At 40.3% G+C, this 19,510-nt stretch overlaps 1 protein-coding gene across 1 annotated transcript; it reads right to left on the reverse strand.

Annotated features, from left to right (window-relative positions):
• Positions 1 to 269: 269 nt before the first annotated feature.
• kif14 (kinesin family member 14) lies at positions 270 to 19,239 on the reverse strand. The gene is made up of 29 exons (XM_069680207.1): positions 18,185 to 19,239; positions 17,476 to 17,730; positions 17,303 to 17,390; positions 16,974 to 17,072; positions 16,624 to 16,676; positions 16,488 to 16,518; positions 16,080 to 16,187; positions 15,815 to 15,931; positions 15,245 to 15,363; positions 14,717 to 14,889; positions 13,509 to 13,656; positions 13,076 to 13,139; positions 12,659 to 12,843; positions 12,411 to 12,513; positions 12,056 to 12,213; positions 11,796 to 11,943; positions 11,492 to 11,638; positions 10,705 to 10,837; positions 9,801 to 9,894; positions 9,507 to 9,648; positions 8,396 to 8,502; positions 6,756 to 6,853; positions 6,222 to 6,452; positions 5,874 to 6,061; positions 5,227 to 5,379; positions 4,370 to 4,492; positions 4,158 to 4,232; positions 1,609 to 1,762; positions 270 to 1,245 (listed from the first exon to the last, which is right to left on the reverse strand). The coding sequence occupies exons 1-29, from the start codon at positions 19,237 to 19,239 to the stop codon at positions 872 to 874; spliced, it is 4,923 nt and encodes a 1,640-aa protein (XP_069536308.1). The 3' UTR covers positions 270 to 871.
• Between the last annotated feature and the right edge of the window lie 271 nt (positions 19,240 to 19,510).

A 19,510-nucleotide genomic window follows, 5' to 3' on the forward strand; every position in this document is an offset into this window, starting at 1 on the left:
TACAATGTAAACAGTTCTGTGCTCCAGTGCCAAATCACAACTAACAATGATTTAGTTTTCTCTCTATAGGTGCAGTCTTCATCAGGAGTCCGTGGTTAACAGAATAGTGACCTGCAACATGAAAAGGTTTTTGTCTTTGTCAAATAAAGCCACATGAATTTATTACAGTAGTAAAAGCTATTATATTTTAAATAACCAACTTTTACAAAGTGATACAAAAGAATAAAGGGACAAAAAAACAGTGCTTTGTTAGAGTGTGTATTAAGAAGAAACACAGTTTACAAGTGTCTCCTGGGTGCAAATTGTAGCAGTATGTGTTATACAATATAAAAAAGCCAAACTTAATGCAAATATGTTAACAAAATACGCCTTAACACAAGAAAGAAATCATACACAGCATAGAATAGGAAGAAAGGCTTTCATTATTTTTTACAAAACATTACCTGAGCTGCTTCATATAGAAATCTTGCATGTCTGTATCATAAAACCCAAGAGAGAATAATTAAGTGGCCTCTGAAATATATAGTACAACAGATATGGCCTGCTACAGCATTGTTGTTTATCCATCATAATTGACTCTGTTAAACTTTACACATTGTGGTGACTGAAGGCTTTGCCCCAATAAATGTGTCCAAAATACCTTTAACACTCTAAGTGAATTAAAACTAGACATTCCCTTTCGTTCTACATTGTATGTATAGAATGTAAGCGATTTTGGATGGATGAAAACAATGAATGAGTCTCTGAAATGTCTGCTGTAGGACCCACTTGATTGGCAGCAGTAGGCTTACTTGAAGGTTTCTGCAATATCAGCAGTAGATTGTACACGATGTGAGCACATTACAAAGATAAAGACTTGTATAAATACACGTCACACCCAGTGAGAGCTGCCTTTGAATGATACACCCGGAGGAAGAGAGTACACTATCTTACTCACAACTCGATTTCTAAAAGAACTGTGAGTGGCAACACTCTCTTTAGTTAAGATTTCATCTTCCATGCTCTTATCTGAAGCTGCTGAGTTTCTACTCTCTCCTGCCTCGTGTTGGTTCCAGGAGGAGGACAGGGTCTGCAGGGCTGAGTGGAGTTCCTCCTGTGCAGCCATGACGCTCTGAAGACAGGGAAGCTGCAAGGCCATTGCCAAAGCTCCCTCCTTGGACAGACCGGTGACCAGCTCATCCACAGCCTTGGCAGATGAGGAGATTAGTTCTCTGCAGCTGCTGAGATCAGAGTCTCCGTCTTTTCCTGGAAGAAGGGTGACAGTCAGATAGGGGACGTGACAACAATAATCTGTTGCATTTTGGCTGAGGAAGAGTTTTTCCACTTTGGCAGCTAACTGACCATCAAACCTCTCAAAATCAGAAGTAGTTACACAGAAAACAATACAGGTATTACAGCGATAAAAAACAACCCAAAAACCCATTTGAAGACAGAAGAGTAAGAATAACTTAACAAATTATAAAGCTGCATACACATAAATTAGCTCAGACCCAGGCAACACAGTTGTAAAATGATTGTATTGTAAACAGGCTTTGGAAAATCAACTTTGCAAAATAAAACTGAAGAACAAAAAACTATGTAAGTATGTATGTCTGTCAGAAGCATCACCTCGCAGTGCCGTAGACACAGAGGAATGCAGCTGTCTGATGGCCTGGTTCAGCTGGAACAGCTTGGTCGCTGCAGTCCTCAGTCTCTGCAAGTTGGAAGCCGAGGCCCCCTCTTCCTCCTCCTCCTCCTCCTCCTCTGGGTCAGCCCGCCTCTCCTGATTGAAAACATGTACACACCCAAAAAATGAATGCAATACAGAGCAAATAAACAGCACTAAATACAAGTCAGCCAACAATGACATCACCAAGAGAGTCACAAACATACAAGAAAGTGCTGTAGGACAATTTAAAAGTAATACAAAAAAGTCAAACCACTAGCAGCTCTGCTGACGTAGCAGGGCAGCTGAGTGTTACTCAACAAATTATCCTAATATTCCCCCAGCTGTATTTTCCCCAAATGGTCTTGATATTTTAACCAGGGATCTTTTAGTTTTCAGTTCCAACTCTTATGTAGCCAAATGCCTTTTCAAAAGTCATACAGATGCAAACACACACACACACAATAACACACACAGTTGCAAATGATGTCATTGAAAGAATGAGGCTTCCAATGTGATGTGTCCTTTTTCTATGACATAAACCTAATGGCTTCCTTCCCAGTTTACTACAGTTCAGGGGGAAATAATGATTTGCAGTGCCTCTTTTCTACAACATGCAGTCCAGCGCACAAGCTGTGTTTGCCTGCATTTAACTTCTTAAACAACTACAACTACAAATCTTCGTTTTTAATTATCAATAGTCAAGTTTAAGTAGTTTTCGTACATAGATGTTGATTCAATACAATAACACATACAATTACATTTTCCATTAAAAATCATGAATCCCAAATAAAGCTACTGTCCCATTGACACCAACATTTGAAAGTCTGCACACCCTTTTCTAAAGTGCTGCAAACTATTTAAGAACAACATTTTTTAGGTTCAATAAAAGAAAATGTCTGCTACAGTCGGCTACATTTACATCCTCGATCATGCACATGTGCAGTCCTTTGTTACATCAAAGTAGCTATAACTCAGGTTTATTTGACTACAATAACACTGTGGGCAGCAAAATGCCCGAGCGCCTATATGTGACAATGATTGGCTTAAACAAAAAAACTGCTAGTTTGTGTGGCTAAGATAACGGCAAACAAGCCCGTTAGCTGTGACTGATGCCACTTCATTCAACACATTCATTACTTGAACGATCGTCAAGGGACGACTGCAGAGAGATAAGCTTGGACAGCATTGAGCTTTACAGGAGCAATAAAGGCTGAGTGGCATCTTTAACGGGGCTGCTGTGGGTGTGGGTATTAATCTGTAACATTTAAGCCTTTGTCAAGATGGAAGATTGTTTTTCACCCTTTACATATCCAGGGAAGCGTTGCTGAGAATGTATTCTGTCTTTCAGCCACAGTTTACCCAAACAGATGCCAGTAGTTTTCGTAAAGAAGCTGCAGATAGTCGATAGCTAAGGCATTAATCAATTTCTTAAAATTTAACAACGTTTAAATTATTTTATCTAAAATTAAATTAAAGTTGACCTAGATTTAAACTTGATTATGAAAGACATTACTTCAGGCAAGTTATTGTTAAGCAAATATATTGAGACGAATAAGCAGTTATAATATGATACTTGTAACACAAAAATATAGCTCTGACAAGAAGATAGGGGTGGTATATAAGTTTTTTAGTTAATTTAGATTTTTAATTTAGGAATCTTTAAAGATTTTCATTTGTATAAATGTCTGTTAAGTCGAATGAGGTAACACACTGGTGATTGAGCCTATGGCCCACTGATGAAAGCCTTTGCATTTGCTGAATTACTGACTGGGTGTCGGTGGCAACTTTCGCGGAAAAAAATCACCAGCAGCGCCCAGTTAGTGACGCATTTTCCATCACCCAGCAGTGGTTGGTCTGCCAGAGAGGGTAGGTGGAGCTCAGCGGCCGCTTTTCCCATCTCTGTAAGTGTGGCAAGTAAACAGTAATCTACTATGGCTGAACAAACAAAGAAAAGATCGATGACTACAGATACAACTTAAAAAAAAGGGGAAAATCCAAAGAAAAAGGAAACAAATTGGACGCTCAGATGAAGGCAAACAGTCTAAGAAGGAAAGCGACCGTCAGCGAGGAAAATCAAGAGTTACAGCCGGAGCCAACCGTGGATGTCACACATGCAACACTGTCTGGATATCTGGGAAGTGTGCTCCCGCAATTACCATTTACCGCCATAGATGTCGCCAAAGAGAACGAAACAGAAATCTTTGAGATTATAGTTTTAAAGATTCAAGTTGTTTTGTAGAAAAAGTATTCCATTCACACAACATAGTAGTCAAAATTCATTTTATAATACATGATGGTTAAGAATCACGTGTGAGTCCCAGGAAGTGACGATGGGAAAGTATAAGACGAGATGCCTATGAGATTTGTACGGTGAATTAGAGCCAATATAGTTTCAAAAACAAGACTTAATCAACTTAAACTTGAACGAATAGAAATAAAGAAGTAAGCAGCTGTTTTATAAAGTTACTTTTACTCCTAATGTGTAGTTGGTTGTTTTGCTGTAACTCACCGTAATATGGCAGTGCATGTAGTTTTGCAGAGCACGGGCTGAGTCAAGCGTCTTAGATTTTAGGCTCTGCAGGACCTGTAAATGGGATCATAACAATATTTACGTACAACATAAAAAATGTAATATATATTAACAAAACCATGAAAACTTGTGTTATAGAATGATTAAAATGCAATTTTCCTGCAGCAAATGACACAGCCAGCTTATCTTACATGGTTCCTGGGGTAGGCCAGCTGAGCCTCTCTCAGCATCTCTCTGGTGATAATGAGGCTCTCCTCTAGGAGAGAGCAGACGCCCTGATTGGTCCCCTTTAGCAGACACATGACCATGGATTGCTGAAAAAATGCAATCATATATTACCATTAATCAAATTTTTATAATAAAATAATCATAAACAACAGCTAGATCAACCGTTCATTAATTATACTTGAGAGGTATATACACCTAATGGTTGTGAACAGAGTATTAGATGTATGGACTGACAAACATTGGATGTTTGAGGATGATACAGATGCTATTGGTTGTATTTAAAAGTTTGCATAAATCTGAAGAATTGTGCCCAAGAAACATGGTGAGCAGCTGAGCAACACATGTTACAGTGAGAAAATAAACTTAAGAAAGTCAGAATTGCTTAAATAGATTTGGCATATTTTTTTGTTTGTCATCAGCTGACATATCAGCCGTTATTACATTACGGCAGATATGTCAGTTTGGGTGTACCTTTGCAAGGTCCCACATTTGTTCTGCTGTCAGGCAAAGTGTCTCCAGCATTAAGAGTCTTTTAAATTTGATTTTTTTGTCGGTAAGTTTCTATGTTTGATTCAGCCATGCTTTAACACAACATAATGACATTTTGATATGAAAGACCACTGCACTTGCACATCAACAATTCAAACATGCTGTATCCCAATTCAGCTCAATAACTCACCAACCCATAATATGTTTCTTGCTCTGACATCCACACAGCTAATATTACATTCACCGGTATTGTGGAGTGGGGGCTTGATTACAGTCGACCCCAGAGCTTTCACAGAGACAGTAGCTGCTGTGGTATTAATGGTGGTGTTACCTTGCCTGTGGCCTGGGCAACCCGCTCCACAGCATTCAGCGGCATGCCTGTCATTGCCGCCAGGTGGCCGAGTGCAAGCAAAGCTGCGTCCAAACACCGACTGCTCTTCTTCTGGGCCTCCGTCACCATTGATGTAATCTCAGATTCACAACCCTGGATGGGAAGGAAAATTCAGCACAAACAAACAGGTTGAATTAAAATTGATTTAACAGTAAATCAATGCAAGCGAGCCAACAAAACGGTCAAGATAGTCTGAAGGGTCAGTAAATAAATTAAAATGCGAGAGGAGGTGAAAAATCTGGAGTGAGAGGAAAATTGTGTGTTTAGGTGCTGTGGCTTGTAAGGAATTTAGATTTATTTTCCATATATTCATGTTCTGTTTGGGGCTCAAGGTTGAGAATTCCCACCGCTTGGTCATTTCCATAGACAGAGCTCAAACAGCTCAGAGCTAAGACACGTCAATTAATGCCGTGCATTTTGATTAGACACCCCTGACCAAACTACAGTAAGAGAAAGAGAAAAACAATTTTCAGGTCCGATTTTGCACTCTTTTCAGCTAATTCAAATAACAGAAAGGCGACAAATACCTCTTTATAATGTCACTGTATGGTCTTCATGCATTGTGGTAATTATCTGTCTGTGTTTACCTGAATGAGCAGCTGGAAGAATCCTCCCATCTTCTTGACTTGGCTCTTGAGTTCCTCAGCAAGAGTGTAAAGCAGGCCGGAGGAGGGTTTAACGCTGGCCAGCCACTGCATGGTAAGAAACACCGCACTCTCAATGGCTGAGGTGGCCTTGATCAGCTGAGTCTGGGCCACCAGGTTACACACAAACACTGCAGGAGAGAAAGCCATTAGAACAGTTAGGTTCACCTGCACAGTAAATCATGGGCCTTTTGAGCATGCAAATAAGTAGAAATATTATTTGTTGTTTGGATCGCTATTATTTTGATCCTCCTCTTACTCATTAAGATTCAATTTTAGTTTTAACCTCACCATTCTCCTGGCTGTCATCATCTAGGCTGTCGTATAAGTCAGATATGGTCTGGACCGCCATAAAAACCAGGTGCAGATCAGAGGCCAACCTGTCCGCCATGCTCTCTTCTGTCCCGCTACAACCACGCAGACGGGCCACTGACTGGCCAATCAGCTCCTTACAGATGCCGGGCATGGAAGAGTCTGTGCTGCTGGAATGGGTGGAGGGCGGCTTGACCGCACCCATCAATCCTGGTACGGACACAGTGGAGAGTTGAGGATGTGCAGAGAGTATCATACTAAAAAATGTATTCATCACAAACTCAAATTGAGCACCCAGTCTTTAAAAGCGGTTGTTGTGCACTGTAGCTGCTCACCAAAGCTTGATAGGAAACAATTACATCATACATCAGTTAAAGCTGTCAGTTGAGTGTTGACATCACACATTAAAGTAAATCCAAACACTAAAAAAGTCTAATGGAAAGTTAAAGGCGTAAAATATGTGTGATAATAAGAAAGCTGAAACTATCCAAGTAATGTTGTTCGGTGCCTTACCAGCAGATTGCGAGGAGCTGTGGAGGCTCTGAATGGGGTGGACCCGGATCTCGTAGAGACGCCCTGAGATTCTCCTGCTCTTCAATAAGCTCCTGCTCCTGATGTCAAACATATTAGATTTGTTTTAAAGATTGTTTTTCTGGCAATTTCTTTGATAGTGACCGCTGAAAATTAACATGCAGTAATGGTCCCCAGCTGCAAATATATATATTTATATTTATTGTGCATATTTATAGTGATCCATTCAGAATGTCCTGGTGTTGAACTGTACTGTAGAATTTAGTTAAGATCAGCAAAAAAGTGCAAAAATCATTCTAAAGTCTTGTCTTGTGTGTAATCTTGTGTGTGTTGGGGGGGTAGGGGGATGTAGTTTTTACTCTTTTAATGTGTAGTCTTCTTACTTTTTTATTATTTCATTTATCTGCCCAGGGACCACGGGCGGAAAAAAGCAATTTGCTAAAACCTGATGCAATGAATACATCTTGCCTTGTTTTATATAAAGGTTAATGTTCATTGTGCATTGTCCCTGCTCAAATAAAGAAACATAATATATATTTGTGCAAGTTTCTATACGTTTTTTTCCCAGTGATTTTTGAAAAGAACCACTGCTGAAAGCTGTCACTATGCACACTGCCTTGTATGTATTTCATTTATGTTATGATGTGGTTGGACAATATTTACCCCTATTGATGTGTGCAGTTCCAATCGAACATTCTCTGGTCATTGTTAAATAATTAGATTTCAAGTGTGTATTGGGACATTTACAGATGGTTTTGGAGTTATTCTGCAAAGACGCATGTTTACCTCCTGAGTTAAAGGGTTAAATGAGTTCAGCAGAATACATTATTATGAACAACCTGGAGGAGAGGAGGTCAGTAAACAGCTATGACTGCGGCCATAAGGCCAAGAAAATGGGTTTAATGGAGTCAGAGCACGGCAGAAACCACAGAGCCTGTGCCATGTTTCATTTGGCCAGGTCCGCTGGTAGTTCAGGCACCGGTAGGAGCACATAAACATGCTTGACAAGAATAGTAATAATGTGAGAGGAAAATGTTGGGGGTTCTGCATGTAACATAGTCACAGTGTTTGTGTGTATGTGTGTGTTTGGGTTGTGGGCTGTAGAGTGAAAAACACAGACACCCTTAGTGCCCTTTCATTTTCTGAACCCTCTGGCCCGACATTCATGGAAATGAAATTAATAAACAGAGGAAAAGGAATAAAGGGAAATATTCTGTGGGCAGCAGCTTTTCTTGAGAGAAAAAGGGATGTGTTGAATGTCTAAAATATGTGCCAGGTTGTAAATCATTGGTGGAAACTTTGTGAAAATAACCAAAATCTTCCAAACTGTTGATTTTCCATGTTCCATGCACATACCTTTCAACTTTCCATATACATCCCACCGCCTGACACATTGTTCACATTAGAAGAGAGCAGGAGGCTGTGAGTTCAGTTCACAAAGAGGGCTGCGGGTCTAAGACCCAAACACGGACGACCTTTAAGGTGTCATGAACACTTGCCTACTTAAACATTCGACGTAATCGGACAAGAATACCAATTAAGTCCCTGAAATCTAATGTGAATGTCAGGTGCTTTAAAGAGCTCTGATGGATGGGAGGAGAGAAGAAGAGCTGGATAATTACCTTCGGCGTGAGAAGGAGGAGGTGGAGGCAGAGGAGGCCGATATATCTTGCTCCCACTCATCATCAGGGTCATAAAACACATCGTCATCTTTAGAGGTGGGATCCCCCTGCGGAGAGTAAACTACTGCTGACATGCCCGAGTCTCATTTACACAACTTAATGAGAAAAGCACGGCAAAGTGAGGCAGCACCCCTCTGTCAGGCATTAAACAACCCATTCTAGACTGTAAATAAGGTCAGATGCCTGGGAAATTGGCAATTGCACTTGAGATGATGTCAGGCTCTGAATATGCACAATGAGGAACAGACATGCTGGCTGGTTGTGTGTGCTTTACTCAACACACAACATACATTAGCTTATTAGAGCACTGATCGAATCAAATAAGCACCAAAGCACAAGCCTTCCACAAATTCACTTTGTTCGTACTTGTTGATAGTTTATTAGCTTGATAATAAATGAATTCAATTTTCTCTAAACTTTCGATCCAAATATTCTCTGCTTCCCTTATTTTACATGAAAACAGATGTAGCTTGAGATGAGCTAAGAAAAATTGGCAGAAAGACCGAGAAACACCCCGGACAGTACTGCACTACAAAGTCTTACTGCAATAACAACGCTAAGAGTTGAACTTAAAATGTTTTAACTGGCCAGCCAAATGGGTTATGGGTATGAAAGTGATGTGGGACTAATTTTACATGTATTCATGAGGTCATTTCTATTCTAGACAGCAGATTTGATCTTTGATCTTAATAATGCTGTTACTGCATTCTGTCTTTGTGTTGACATAAATGGTTCTAATAGCGATGCAAAAGCAAAGTGTAATTTACTACATGTCTCATTCTCCTGATATGCAAGTATAAGTTTAGACAGATCAAGGAAACCATTAAACCACACAGGCACTGTCCTGCGAGATGAAGGTCATCTCCACTGAACACTGTGGCACAAGACTCCACACAGTTTCTACACCAGGAACCAGCTCTGTTTCCCTCCCATTTTGATTTGTATCAGTCAGGTTCCCAAACACATCACTTCTCAATGATCAAGACTCTAAAACAAACATTCATCCAAAATTGTGTTCATTTAGAAAAGGTAAAACTCATTAATGGCAGACCTGCTCGAATTCCCTCATGGCAGCCATGTTGTTTTGGAACTTGTCCAGGCTCCAGAAAGTAGAGATCCCCAGCTTTGTGTTTTGAACCCGCACCTGCAGCTGACCACCGTTCTCCAGGTTCCCATCATCTGAGCTTTCATGTCTACAGCAGAGGAGGGTCATATTAAATTTAACTTACTATAAAAAGAAACTTTTAAAGTAACAGTAAAACTTCAATAACTTGGTTTCTTAACAGGTTTATAAACTGTCTTATTATATCTTATGTAAACTGTTGCCCCCTTTGTGTTTCCATACCTGCTGAAGACTGTGTTTTTCTTCAGTTTAGCACTGATCTTGTTGGCTTCCTCAATCAGGAGGGATAGTTTCATGGAGTCCCACTGCGGAGAGACTTCAACACAGAAATGAAACACATTCAATTCAACACAACCAGCAGCCCTGCAACTTTTTCAGCTTGATTTCATAGTAATGGAAGGAAGCGATTTAACCTGTAAGAACAGTTTAATAACAGTTAGATACTACAATAAAAACTGTAATAGTGTAACTTTGATTTTGTCCAAAGACATTTTTCAAAGACTATTTGCATGTCAGTCTTTTTGGGGCACATAGACACATATATAAATATCATAGTAAGCATGATGCGTATCTTTCTTTAAGCCAACATTAAATAAAATGGAGGTGGGAGATAAGCTGTAGTCAGACTCACAGAATGTGACAGAGAAGTAACAAGAAGTCCTTGACTCCTGTGCTCTCTTAGGTGTGAGTGACCGATACATGGAAAGTATTTTAAGGACATGTCTGTACAAGAGCCGAGACGATTTACAAGAATACGCACAAAGATACATTTTAATGTTTTGGTGCCTTTCAAGGCGGCTATTGAAAAAATATTTTCATAACAATCCTGCAACTAACCGGGACTTCAATTCTTTCTATACATGGTATTATTTAACTGTAGAATATCTATAGAACTGTACGTGACCTCACAGTGAATAACCACCTTAGATATGTGTTTTTGCCTCTCTGCCTCCTTCTCTCCTTTTAAACTGATATTAAGTTGGGTCCCGGCAAACTCCCTCTTCTCTTATGTTTCTGGCTGAAAAGTGTAAACCACACCCATCTGGAATTTCACTTTCATGGTGTAAATTGTCATTGTGGTTTCTGACTTCAATATGTTCTCAATAGTAACTTGAAAAGCTCTCACCGTTTCTGGGAGTGTGATTTTCCCTTAAGGCTCTTTTCTTCTGCATCTCCTCCAGCTCTTTGCTGATCTTCCTCTTCTCTGCCTCCAGGGCATCAACGATCCTTGCTTGACGCACGCGGTGTTCCTCCATCGCCTGGAGTGAATCATGGTAATGTACACAATATTAAAAACCGGCAGGCCAAAACATTATGCCTGAAGCCAAGCTTCACCACGTCTCACAGCTCATCCCAAATGGCCCATCAGTTAAACATAAAAACCAGCGTCAGCATATTTCTCTAAGCTTCTCAAGCTCATTTAAGATCTGTAGAAGCCGTGAAATTGAGCAAATGGAGGAGATGATGTCATTCACAGTTACAGGAGTAATCCAGATTTCCAGCTGACTTACATCAAAAGATCAAGAAAGAGAAAAATGCCAACAGCTGAATAAAATAAGATCACTTTAAAAAGTCATGTGTCTCTTCTCTTGGATACTGCCACTGTACATCCCACTACACTTAATCCCTGACTGTAGACTAACAGCACACAGTCTCTTCCAGGGAAAAAGCTGGATAATCCCACCAGTAAGAGAATAAATGAGTAAAAATAAATCTAAAATTGTTTATATGGAAACATATTATTGAGAAGGTTGATGGACACTGACAGGCCAACAAAGCAGGCTAGACACACACTGTGTGTGTGGGAGTCATTTTCCATTTTTTGACAGAACAAAACCTTTCCAGCAAATAAAGTCCACTTTAATAAAGTGGGAGGAAATATAATATTCCCAGGAGTTGCTCTGGGTCCTGACCTGGGCCTCCATGTGCAATCGAAGCCGTTTCTTGTGGGTGTCCACCTCCTGCTCCAGTTCCTGCTTGGCCATTTTCAGCTCTGCCACCTGGCTGGCCACCTTCTGCTGGTCCAACTCCTGCTGACGCTTCCGCTGGCTTTCCCCATTCTGATCAATTCAATACAGCATAAAGATCACACTGGTCAGAACTATGCTTCCCTGCAAATAGACTTATTAGTCAATACCATAAATAGTAGATAATTGTTATTTTTTAGTTCTTTCAATTTCTATTTTTTTAATTGACACCCAAGAAAGTTTTGTGTACCAGCTCTCTCTCGAGGGCTCTGATCTTGTCCTCATAAAGAGCCTTCTGGTTATGAAGCTCCTTCTGGGCCACCTCTTTTGCCATCTGGATTCCCTGCATCATTTCTTCTTTCGCCTTCAAATTGGCTTCTTCAATTTCTGCCTCCAGCCTGGGACACACAAAGATGGCTTAAGTAAAACTTTTACTGTAAAACCATTTCAAAAGAACCAGGATGGCTGGTATGGTAATAGTATGATTTTTATCTGGTCTTTTGAACTTACTGAACTCTTTGAGCTGCAAGGAGCTCATTTTTGGCAAATTCAAAGTCTTTGTGTCCGTCACCTCCGTCTGTCCAGCATGACACCCGCTTCCCGGACTGCACCTCGGCTGGGTGGTTGAAGCGGAAGTAGTGGTCTCCACCGAGAATGAGCCGGTCGCCCTGGAAACCATAACCACAGAGATGTGTAGAGTTTAATTCATAATTAAATATGAGTTGGACATGTTCAATACATCTGACTGTTTTTATTAAGAGCAAATTACAAATAAACAAGCAGACGTTTTTCTATAAGTTACTCTTATAACTAACTAACTAACTTCATCCTGAGACATATTAGTGGATCTTTGTGATCTACTTACATGGTGCAGCACAGCAGATTCAGATATGATGTTTCCATTCACAAAGGTTTTGGCGTTTTCCATGGGAGTGATGCTGACAGTACCCTGGGTGCTGTTTATAACACTTAAACAAACAAAAGACAAACAAATTATTATATTTTAGATATAAAGATAGATGAAATAAAAACATAAAACAACATTTTGTTCCTCAGATCATTAACAGTAATGCCGATTAACAAACCACATGGTATGCAGTGATTTGTTTTTACCAGTGTTGCTCGGCGATGAGGGCTCCTGTCAGCTGGATGTCGTGGCAGGACTCAGACTTGAGCTTTCCCACTGTGGTTCGACCCTCTTTGATCATGTAGAGAAGCATCTCCGACAGCTGAGGATCCTCGTTCAGGTTCACCAGGTTAGGAAGACGATTGTCCACTTTGAATGTCACGCCTGCTTTCTGAAAACACAGAGAAAGGATTCAAAGCTCTTCTTTCACACTTATTACTTTTAGCGTTTGGAATATGGACGAATATTTACAGCTTGTTTTAGGGTTTTTACTTTGACCTTTCAGGGTCAGTGTGGTAGAGAGGTTATTGTACTGTTGGACACAGTGGATGAGAGCCTTGACACAGTAACATCGAAAGTTTTCCGTTTAGAAAGGTAGAAAAAGGAAAAAATTATGAAAATACCTGCAACTCTTTGGTCTCTTCACGTTTGCGGATTTCTGCTTGTTCAAGTTTTTCCCTCCATGCCCTGGAAGAAAATAACGTAAAATATAACCAGAGCTAGAAAATCACCTAAGATCAAATCTATGTTAATCTTCTTAGACGTTTCCCATACTCAATCACTTAAAATGTCCTCGTTAACCATGCAAAATGACTTTCATTATCATGATTATGGGTTTCCCTTCTTTTTAAAAAAACTAAATTATTAAAAAATATCTGCACACACATTGTTAAACAAAGAATATAAAGAATCACTCAATACAAATGTTCTCTTAACTGTGGAAACCTGCCCCATCTTTGACTTTGACCCCCTCAAAAAAAAGGGAAAATTTACTAAATCAACTTCTGTTGCATCAGATAAATTATTGCTTATTGAACCTATAGCTGTAATACAGACCGATTGGCCTCGACCATTTCTCTTTCTTGTTGACAGAGTTTGTTCCTCAGGGCAACGATCTCCTGCTCAAACAGTCTGACCCTCTGTGGTTCGATGCCCTGGGAGCTCGTCTGGGCAGCTCGCAGCTTCTCCACCTCAGCCTTCAACTCTGAAAACATAAAGTTCATCCAAAAGTAAAATATGTAGAAGCTGGGAGCAAATATACACTTAAATGAACACAAGTCATTATGAAATTCACAGAAGATATATACAAATCCTAAGACATGATTTTAAGAGAGGCTTTTGTCAGTTAACTACCCAGCATGTAACTTATTAAAGACAATTTACTGAACAACATTGACCTGACTTGTATTCTTTGACTTTAAGCATCGAACAGTGACAGGTGATGCGAGAGAAAACCACAGCAAGAGCTCCCCTTACTGCTAAAAACGTCAAACAGCAGCACAATCATCCTATGAAAAATAATACTTGCATGACAGTTAGCCGCCATGTGCAGCTGACAGTGCATAAATATGGCCTGGAGGCAAGGTTAGGGCCTGGCCTTAATTGAACTGGTAGTGAATAAGCTGGTGATGGATAGATGGGCAGACAGGAGGATATGTGGGAGAGAAGGAGAGCAAAGGAGATCAAGAGCAAGATTCAAATAGAAGGACAGACATTCACATAAAAAAATAGAGACAGTGAGACAAAAAGAGGAAGATGAAAACAGATGACACAGCAAAGACAGAGCAGATTAATCAGTTTGAGTGTGCATTTAATGAAGTTATTATTAAGAAATATATTCTCTGTAGCTTGAACCTAATTTTGTGAGATCAAAATTGTTTTCTCAAGGAAACAATGTGTTTTGTCGCCCCATTCTCCACAGTTTTGTTTTATGTCTACATTTAATGGTGGACAAGGTTTGACAATGACCACATCTACTGCACGATTGTTATCCTCCAAAGTAGGTGTCTGAAAGTGTATGTGCCAAAATCACTGGAAACATCATAGCAACTCAGAGGATTCAGCAGATTCAGGAGGTACACAAACATGATGATAAAACATTATTAAAATGTATCACTACTACTGAGGTCAACATAAATAACCTGATGATTGAGTGATAAAATAAATTAAACAGTTTTAAAAAATGTCATTCAAGTTATAAACTAATTAAAAAACTCATTCAAGCCCAACACAGATTTAGACTGTGGATATTTTGAGTGCCTGACCTCTGATCAGCTTGGCACTGGTGTCCTCGTTGACCTTTGCCACGTTAATGATGGTGCGGGCCTGCTGGGCGTAGCGCAGAGTGCTGAGGCTTTCCTCCACGTTGCTTCCTGCTGGGCTCACTGTCGCGATCATGGCCGTCTTTGAGTTACCACCCAGGCTTTCTTTCAAAAGCCTGCAGAAGAAATGTGTTCATGGTCATCATCCTAATTTGGAAAAGTCATCTACGCAACTACTACTTAAGAAAATGGCAAAATATTTTTGGCAAGACTGCCCTATAGACAGTAAAAATCTACATGCCAGTCTGTTTTATGATTCACTTATTTAATTTTCCATTGTTTAATATTATTGTGAATATCATTTTGAGAATGTATATCTGCTTTACATGCACATATATAACATAAAACTCTGTATAATGCAAGAAACTATGGAACAATTTAGTTTATGTAAAAACACAATATTAATAAAAAGCGTTAAAATTAAATTGTGTTCTACAGCAGCTACAGTGTACAAGCACTCTGATGTCTCACCATGTCAGGACGGACTCTCTGTACGGTATGAAGACCTTCTTTCTGGTCAGTGCTTGTTCTGACAGGGCAGAGATGACCTTTCCCAGGGTAAGCAGGGATTTGTTGATGCTGGCACCCTCCTATAATGACACAGTAAAAGTGGCATTTATAATTTAAGAGTTCGTGGTTTTTCATTTTGATAAAAATTAACACAAATACAGGATTAAAAAAGGAGCAAATGGTCTGTACAGAACCAGATCATATCAAAATCTCTGTCTAAGACACAGCTGAGGATTCAACTTATGATTGATAGTTGTGACTCAAATATTTTAAAGTTATTCTTTATGTTTCACAATGTCAGAAAGAAAAATGCCTATCATGAATTGCAGGGCCCAAAGTGAAGTCTTATATTCACTTATATATATTTTGCTCATATGGTGTTTGATAATATTATCAAAGCAAAATGGAAAAAACACAAATATATATTAAATTAACAATGATTTACAAGAGAGAAACGTTGATTCTCACATTAGAGCAGCAACAACAAAGAAAAGCATGGTGTGTCTGTGTGTGTGGTGTGTTTGTTTGTACCCTGAGTCTGTCTCCACTTGTCTGGGCTGAGTTACAGCGTTCGCTGCCTGCCAGGTCCACCAGGTTGATCCTGCTGGTGATACTGTGGTCGTGTTCCTCACCCTCCACAAACTCAGTCTGTTCACAAGCACACACGAGAAAAACTGGTCAGTTGTGTGATATTGAGCTTAAATAGATGATTACCTTTTCACTTATGTTATTAGATATTTCAGAACTTTAGGAAACAGCCATCTTTTGTTTGTTTGGAGGGGTTAAGAAGCCATACCTGAGTCTGGGTCATAACCAGGGTGAAGACGGAGTGAGATCTGGAGCTCTTGTCGTTCATCCCCGTAGCTGCTGTGGCTCGCTGCTTGTTGCCAAGTTTCAGCCAACCCTAAAGAAGGACATCAGAAATTATGACTAAAGCTTTTACTGTTTCATCTTTTGTTGTTATCAGCAGCATTATCATTTTCTAAGCTACACTCTGGAAGTATCTTTGATCCTGTTCTGTGTGGTATCCCTGCATTACACTATTCACATTAGTATTCAGTCAAACATGGATTTCTGAAGTCCATTGTACTCTCTTACTCCAAATGAGACTAAACCCTGACTTTCTTGCTCATTTAAAGTCGCTAAAAGAATCAGCTCAAGTTCAATGATCTTAAAATATATGTTGATAACAGTTTCAACCTACCTGAATGTCATTGTAAGAGCTCACAATGTTCCTGCAAAGGAAAAACAAAGTGAACTGTCTGCAAAAAACGCCATTCATGAATGTTCTTTTCATCTTTATTGAAGAGTTATATAGCAGAAGAAATAAAACGTCTTACGCAGAGAGGTCAGCAACGTAAGGGCCATGGACTGGATGTTCTCTCACCCTCAGCTGGAAACAAAAATCGGTTTGTAGATATTCACAGGTTCATAAGCACTACCAATGAAAAATGTCCCCATGGCACTATGAGCAAGAGGACCTCGCTAGAAATGTGCAATTATCAAGAATTCTTTCACACTGTATTTATGGAAAATTACAGCAAGCTCCAACATTCATTCTGTTCTCCAACAGGATAGTAGACTATCTGAAAATGCAGCAGCTAGTGTCACCTAAAAGAATCTTGAAATGGTTTAAGATTAAATCTTAAATTTTGGTGAAGTGTATTTCACTAATTTGGAAACAACTTACAGGCATTCTCCTCTGGTTTGGTTCATCTCTGGTCACCAGCAGGTCATGGATCTTCTCATTGTACACTTCAAAGTAGCTCATCTCAACATGACATTTGACCTGAAATAGAACAACCCAAAGGGATCAGGATCATTTGATGAGTTACGTAACCAGGAAAAAGATTGTTTACGTGCACACTTAAATAGTTTAATCTATGGATTATTTTCTGGAGGAAAAAAACTGAGGCCTTAAGATATTTTCTAAGAAAGAATTAACTTAAAGGAGTAAAAGAACATCAATTAAGTTAGAAGCATTTAGCTGAGGATACATTCTTATGAGGGAGATTTTACCTCTTCATTTTCCATGGATGTCAATCTAGCAAAAAGCTCTTGGCAGAATCTGGGGATGACCCCTTCCTCTTCTCCAAAGCCCATCATCCTGAACAACAATCCAAAAGACACTTGACTGACTGATTAAAAATACACATATATTCAATGTTTTTAAAGAACAAAAGAATTCTCACGTGTAGGACTTCCCAGAGCCTGTTTGGCCATACGCAAACAAACAGGTGTTAAACCCTTCAAAGGCCCTCAGCAGCAGAGGTTTGGCCAGTGTCTCGTACACTGTCTGCTGGCTGGCAAAGGCAGGCTCAGACTCATCCACAGAACAGAGGGAGAAGTCGTAGGTGAAAGAGTAGCTCTGTTTGGAGTCCGGATGCTGGACCACAGTCTCCTGACCGTTCATGAAGATGACCTGCAATGCCTTTTCCGCCATCTCCCTGTAGCAGAGCAGAAATATTCACAAACATTGTTTTAGAGAAAGACAAAGACATTTTTTTCTGATCGCCTGAAAATGTACATTTTTGTAGTTTGGTGGTCATTTTTTCCCCAATTTGGTTTAATCTGCAGATTATTTTACTGATCAATTACTTGGTCAAAGAAATGTCCCTTTTGCTCAATGGACAAGGTGGTGAAGAAGAGCCGCAAATCTTTTCATTGAGAAACTGGATGTGAAAAATACTTAACTTCTTTTGCTTGAAAAAAAATCTGTCTTGGTATGGCTTGAATAAACCTTATTGCCCTTATAATAAAATAAAAGAACAACTTGAACACAAGCATCTAATTAAACTACAGCTGGGTTCATCATTATTTGCACAAGCTGATGTTTAGTTGAATCAGGCAGGTAAACAAGACAATTTACCTTTCAATTTATACAAATATTGCATTACCTACCTGGCATTGAAAGGGCGTACACGAACAGCAACAGTAATTGCACTGTTTTCCATCTTGAATGAATCCTGTTGCTTCAGGGCCTCACTGGGACGGGACAGATGCTGCTCGGTAGGTGCTGGAGTTGAGGTCCTTGCCTGGGTCACATCTCCCTTCTGGCTTGAATTTGACGTCTTCCTCACCTGCTGAGCTACGTTGGGTTTGAGCACGCCTGCAGACGCCTTGCTGACCCGAGGAGCTGGGACAGGTTTTGTGTCGTCTGCTTGCTGTAGCCGAGATTTGGGCCTCTCTAGACTTGCAAACTTGGCTACCGATGGTTTAGGAGTTTCTTTCCCTGCCAGTCTCTCGAAGACATCTCTCTTGGCGGCGATTTTCTCAAAAGGGGTCTTTTTGGTGGGGGTTTTAAATGTTTGGGCCTGGTCTCCCAGGTGCCTGCTTATAGAGGAAGAAACAGAGGAGGGTGTCTTGCTGTGTCTTCCCTGGGGTTCCACATAAGCAACACTATCTCCTCCTTTGCTTTTGGGTGCGGTTTCTCTTAAACTTACAGACCTGAATACACCAGGTGTCCTACCGTTTGGCTCACTGAGAATTTTAGGAGTGGGCTGCGGGCCAGTGCCGCTGACCCCACGCTGGCGGAGCGTGCTTTTATCCATTGAGGGAGTCCTGGTTCTGCGCTGCAGGGTCAGTCTCTTCTCCGGAGCTGGTGTGGTGTTCTGGCTGCCCTCAACCATCGTCTTATCTGCTGCTTCAGCCCCGGTCTTCCGCCTTGACCTTCTCTGCAAAGTGAGCCTACCACGGTAAGGTGTCTGCTGCCCACTGCCACTTTTTGACAGCGCAGATGCGACGACATAAGTCCTGTTCACCTGTCGGCTGTTATCAGATGACCTGCTGTCTTCACGTGTGGAGTCTCCGGATGTTATCTCTCCTTTGCCCAGAGTTGTGTCTGTCGCTTTCCGCTCTACCAGGCGCTCTCTGCCCGGTGTCCTGGCAGTTGATGTTGACATAAGATGGTCGTAATAAGCTGTATGCTTCCTTGCTTTTACACTAAATAACGACATGGTTATCGGCTGCTAAAAACAAATACGTTAAAACCGGTTAGCTAGCTTGCTAACGGCAATTCCCCTCTCGTTGCTCTACCTACAACAAAACACGACAAAGTTAAAAGACGGACGCAAGTTAAGTTTGTTAAAACTGAATAAAATTCCATTTGAGTCCAATATGAGCCGCGTCCAGGCGAACAGAACTACTTTTGTTTATTATTGTCCTCTCATCTCTTCCGCCTTCGCCCGCTTCAATTTCAAACCGTCTCCTCTAGCGGCAGCTGATTGG

The sequence above is a fragment of the Semicossyphus pulcher genome, unplaced genomic scaffold (assembly GCF_022749685.1).
Source record: "Semicossyphus pulcher isolate SPU_LCO1_2020_fin unplaced genomic scaffold, fSemPul1.0.p SCAF_4, whole genome shotgun sequence".
In the NCBI taxonomy this organism is placed as follows: domain Eukaryota; kingdom Metazoa; phylum Chordata; class Actinopteri; order Labriformes; family Labridae; genus Semicossyphus; species Semicossyphus pulcher.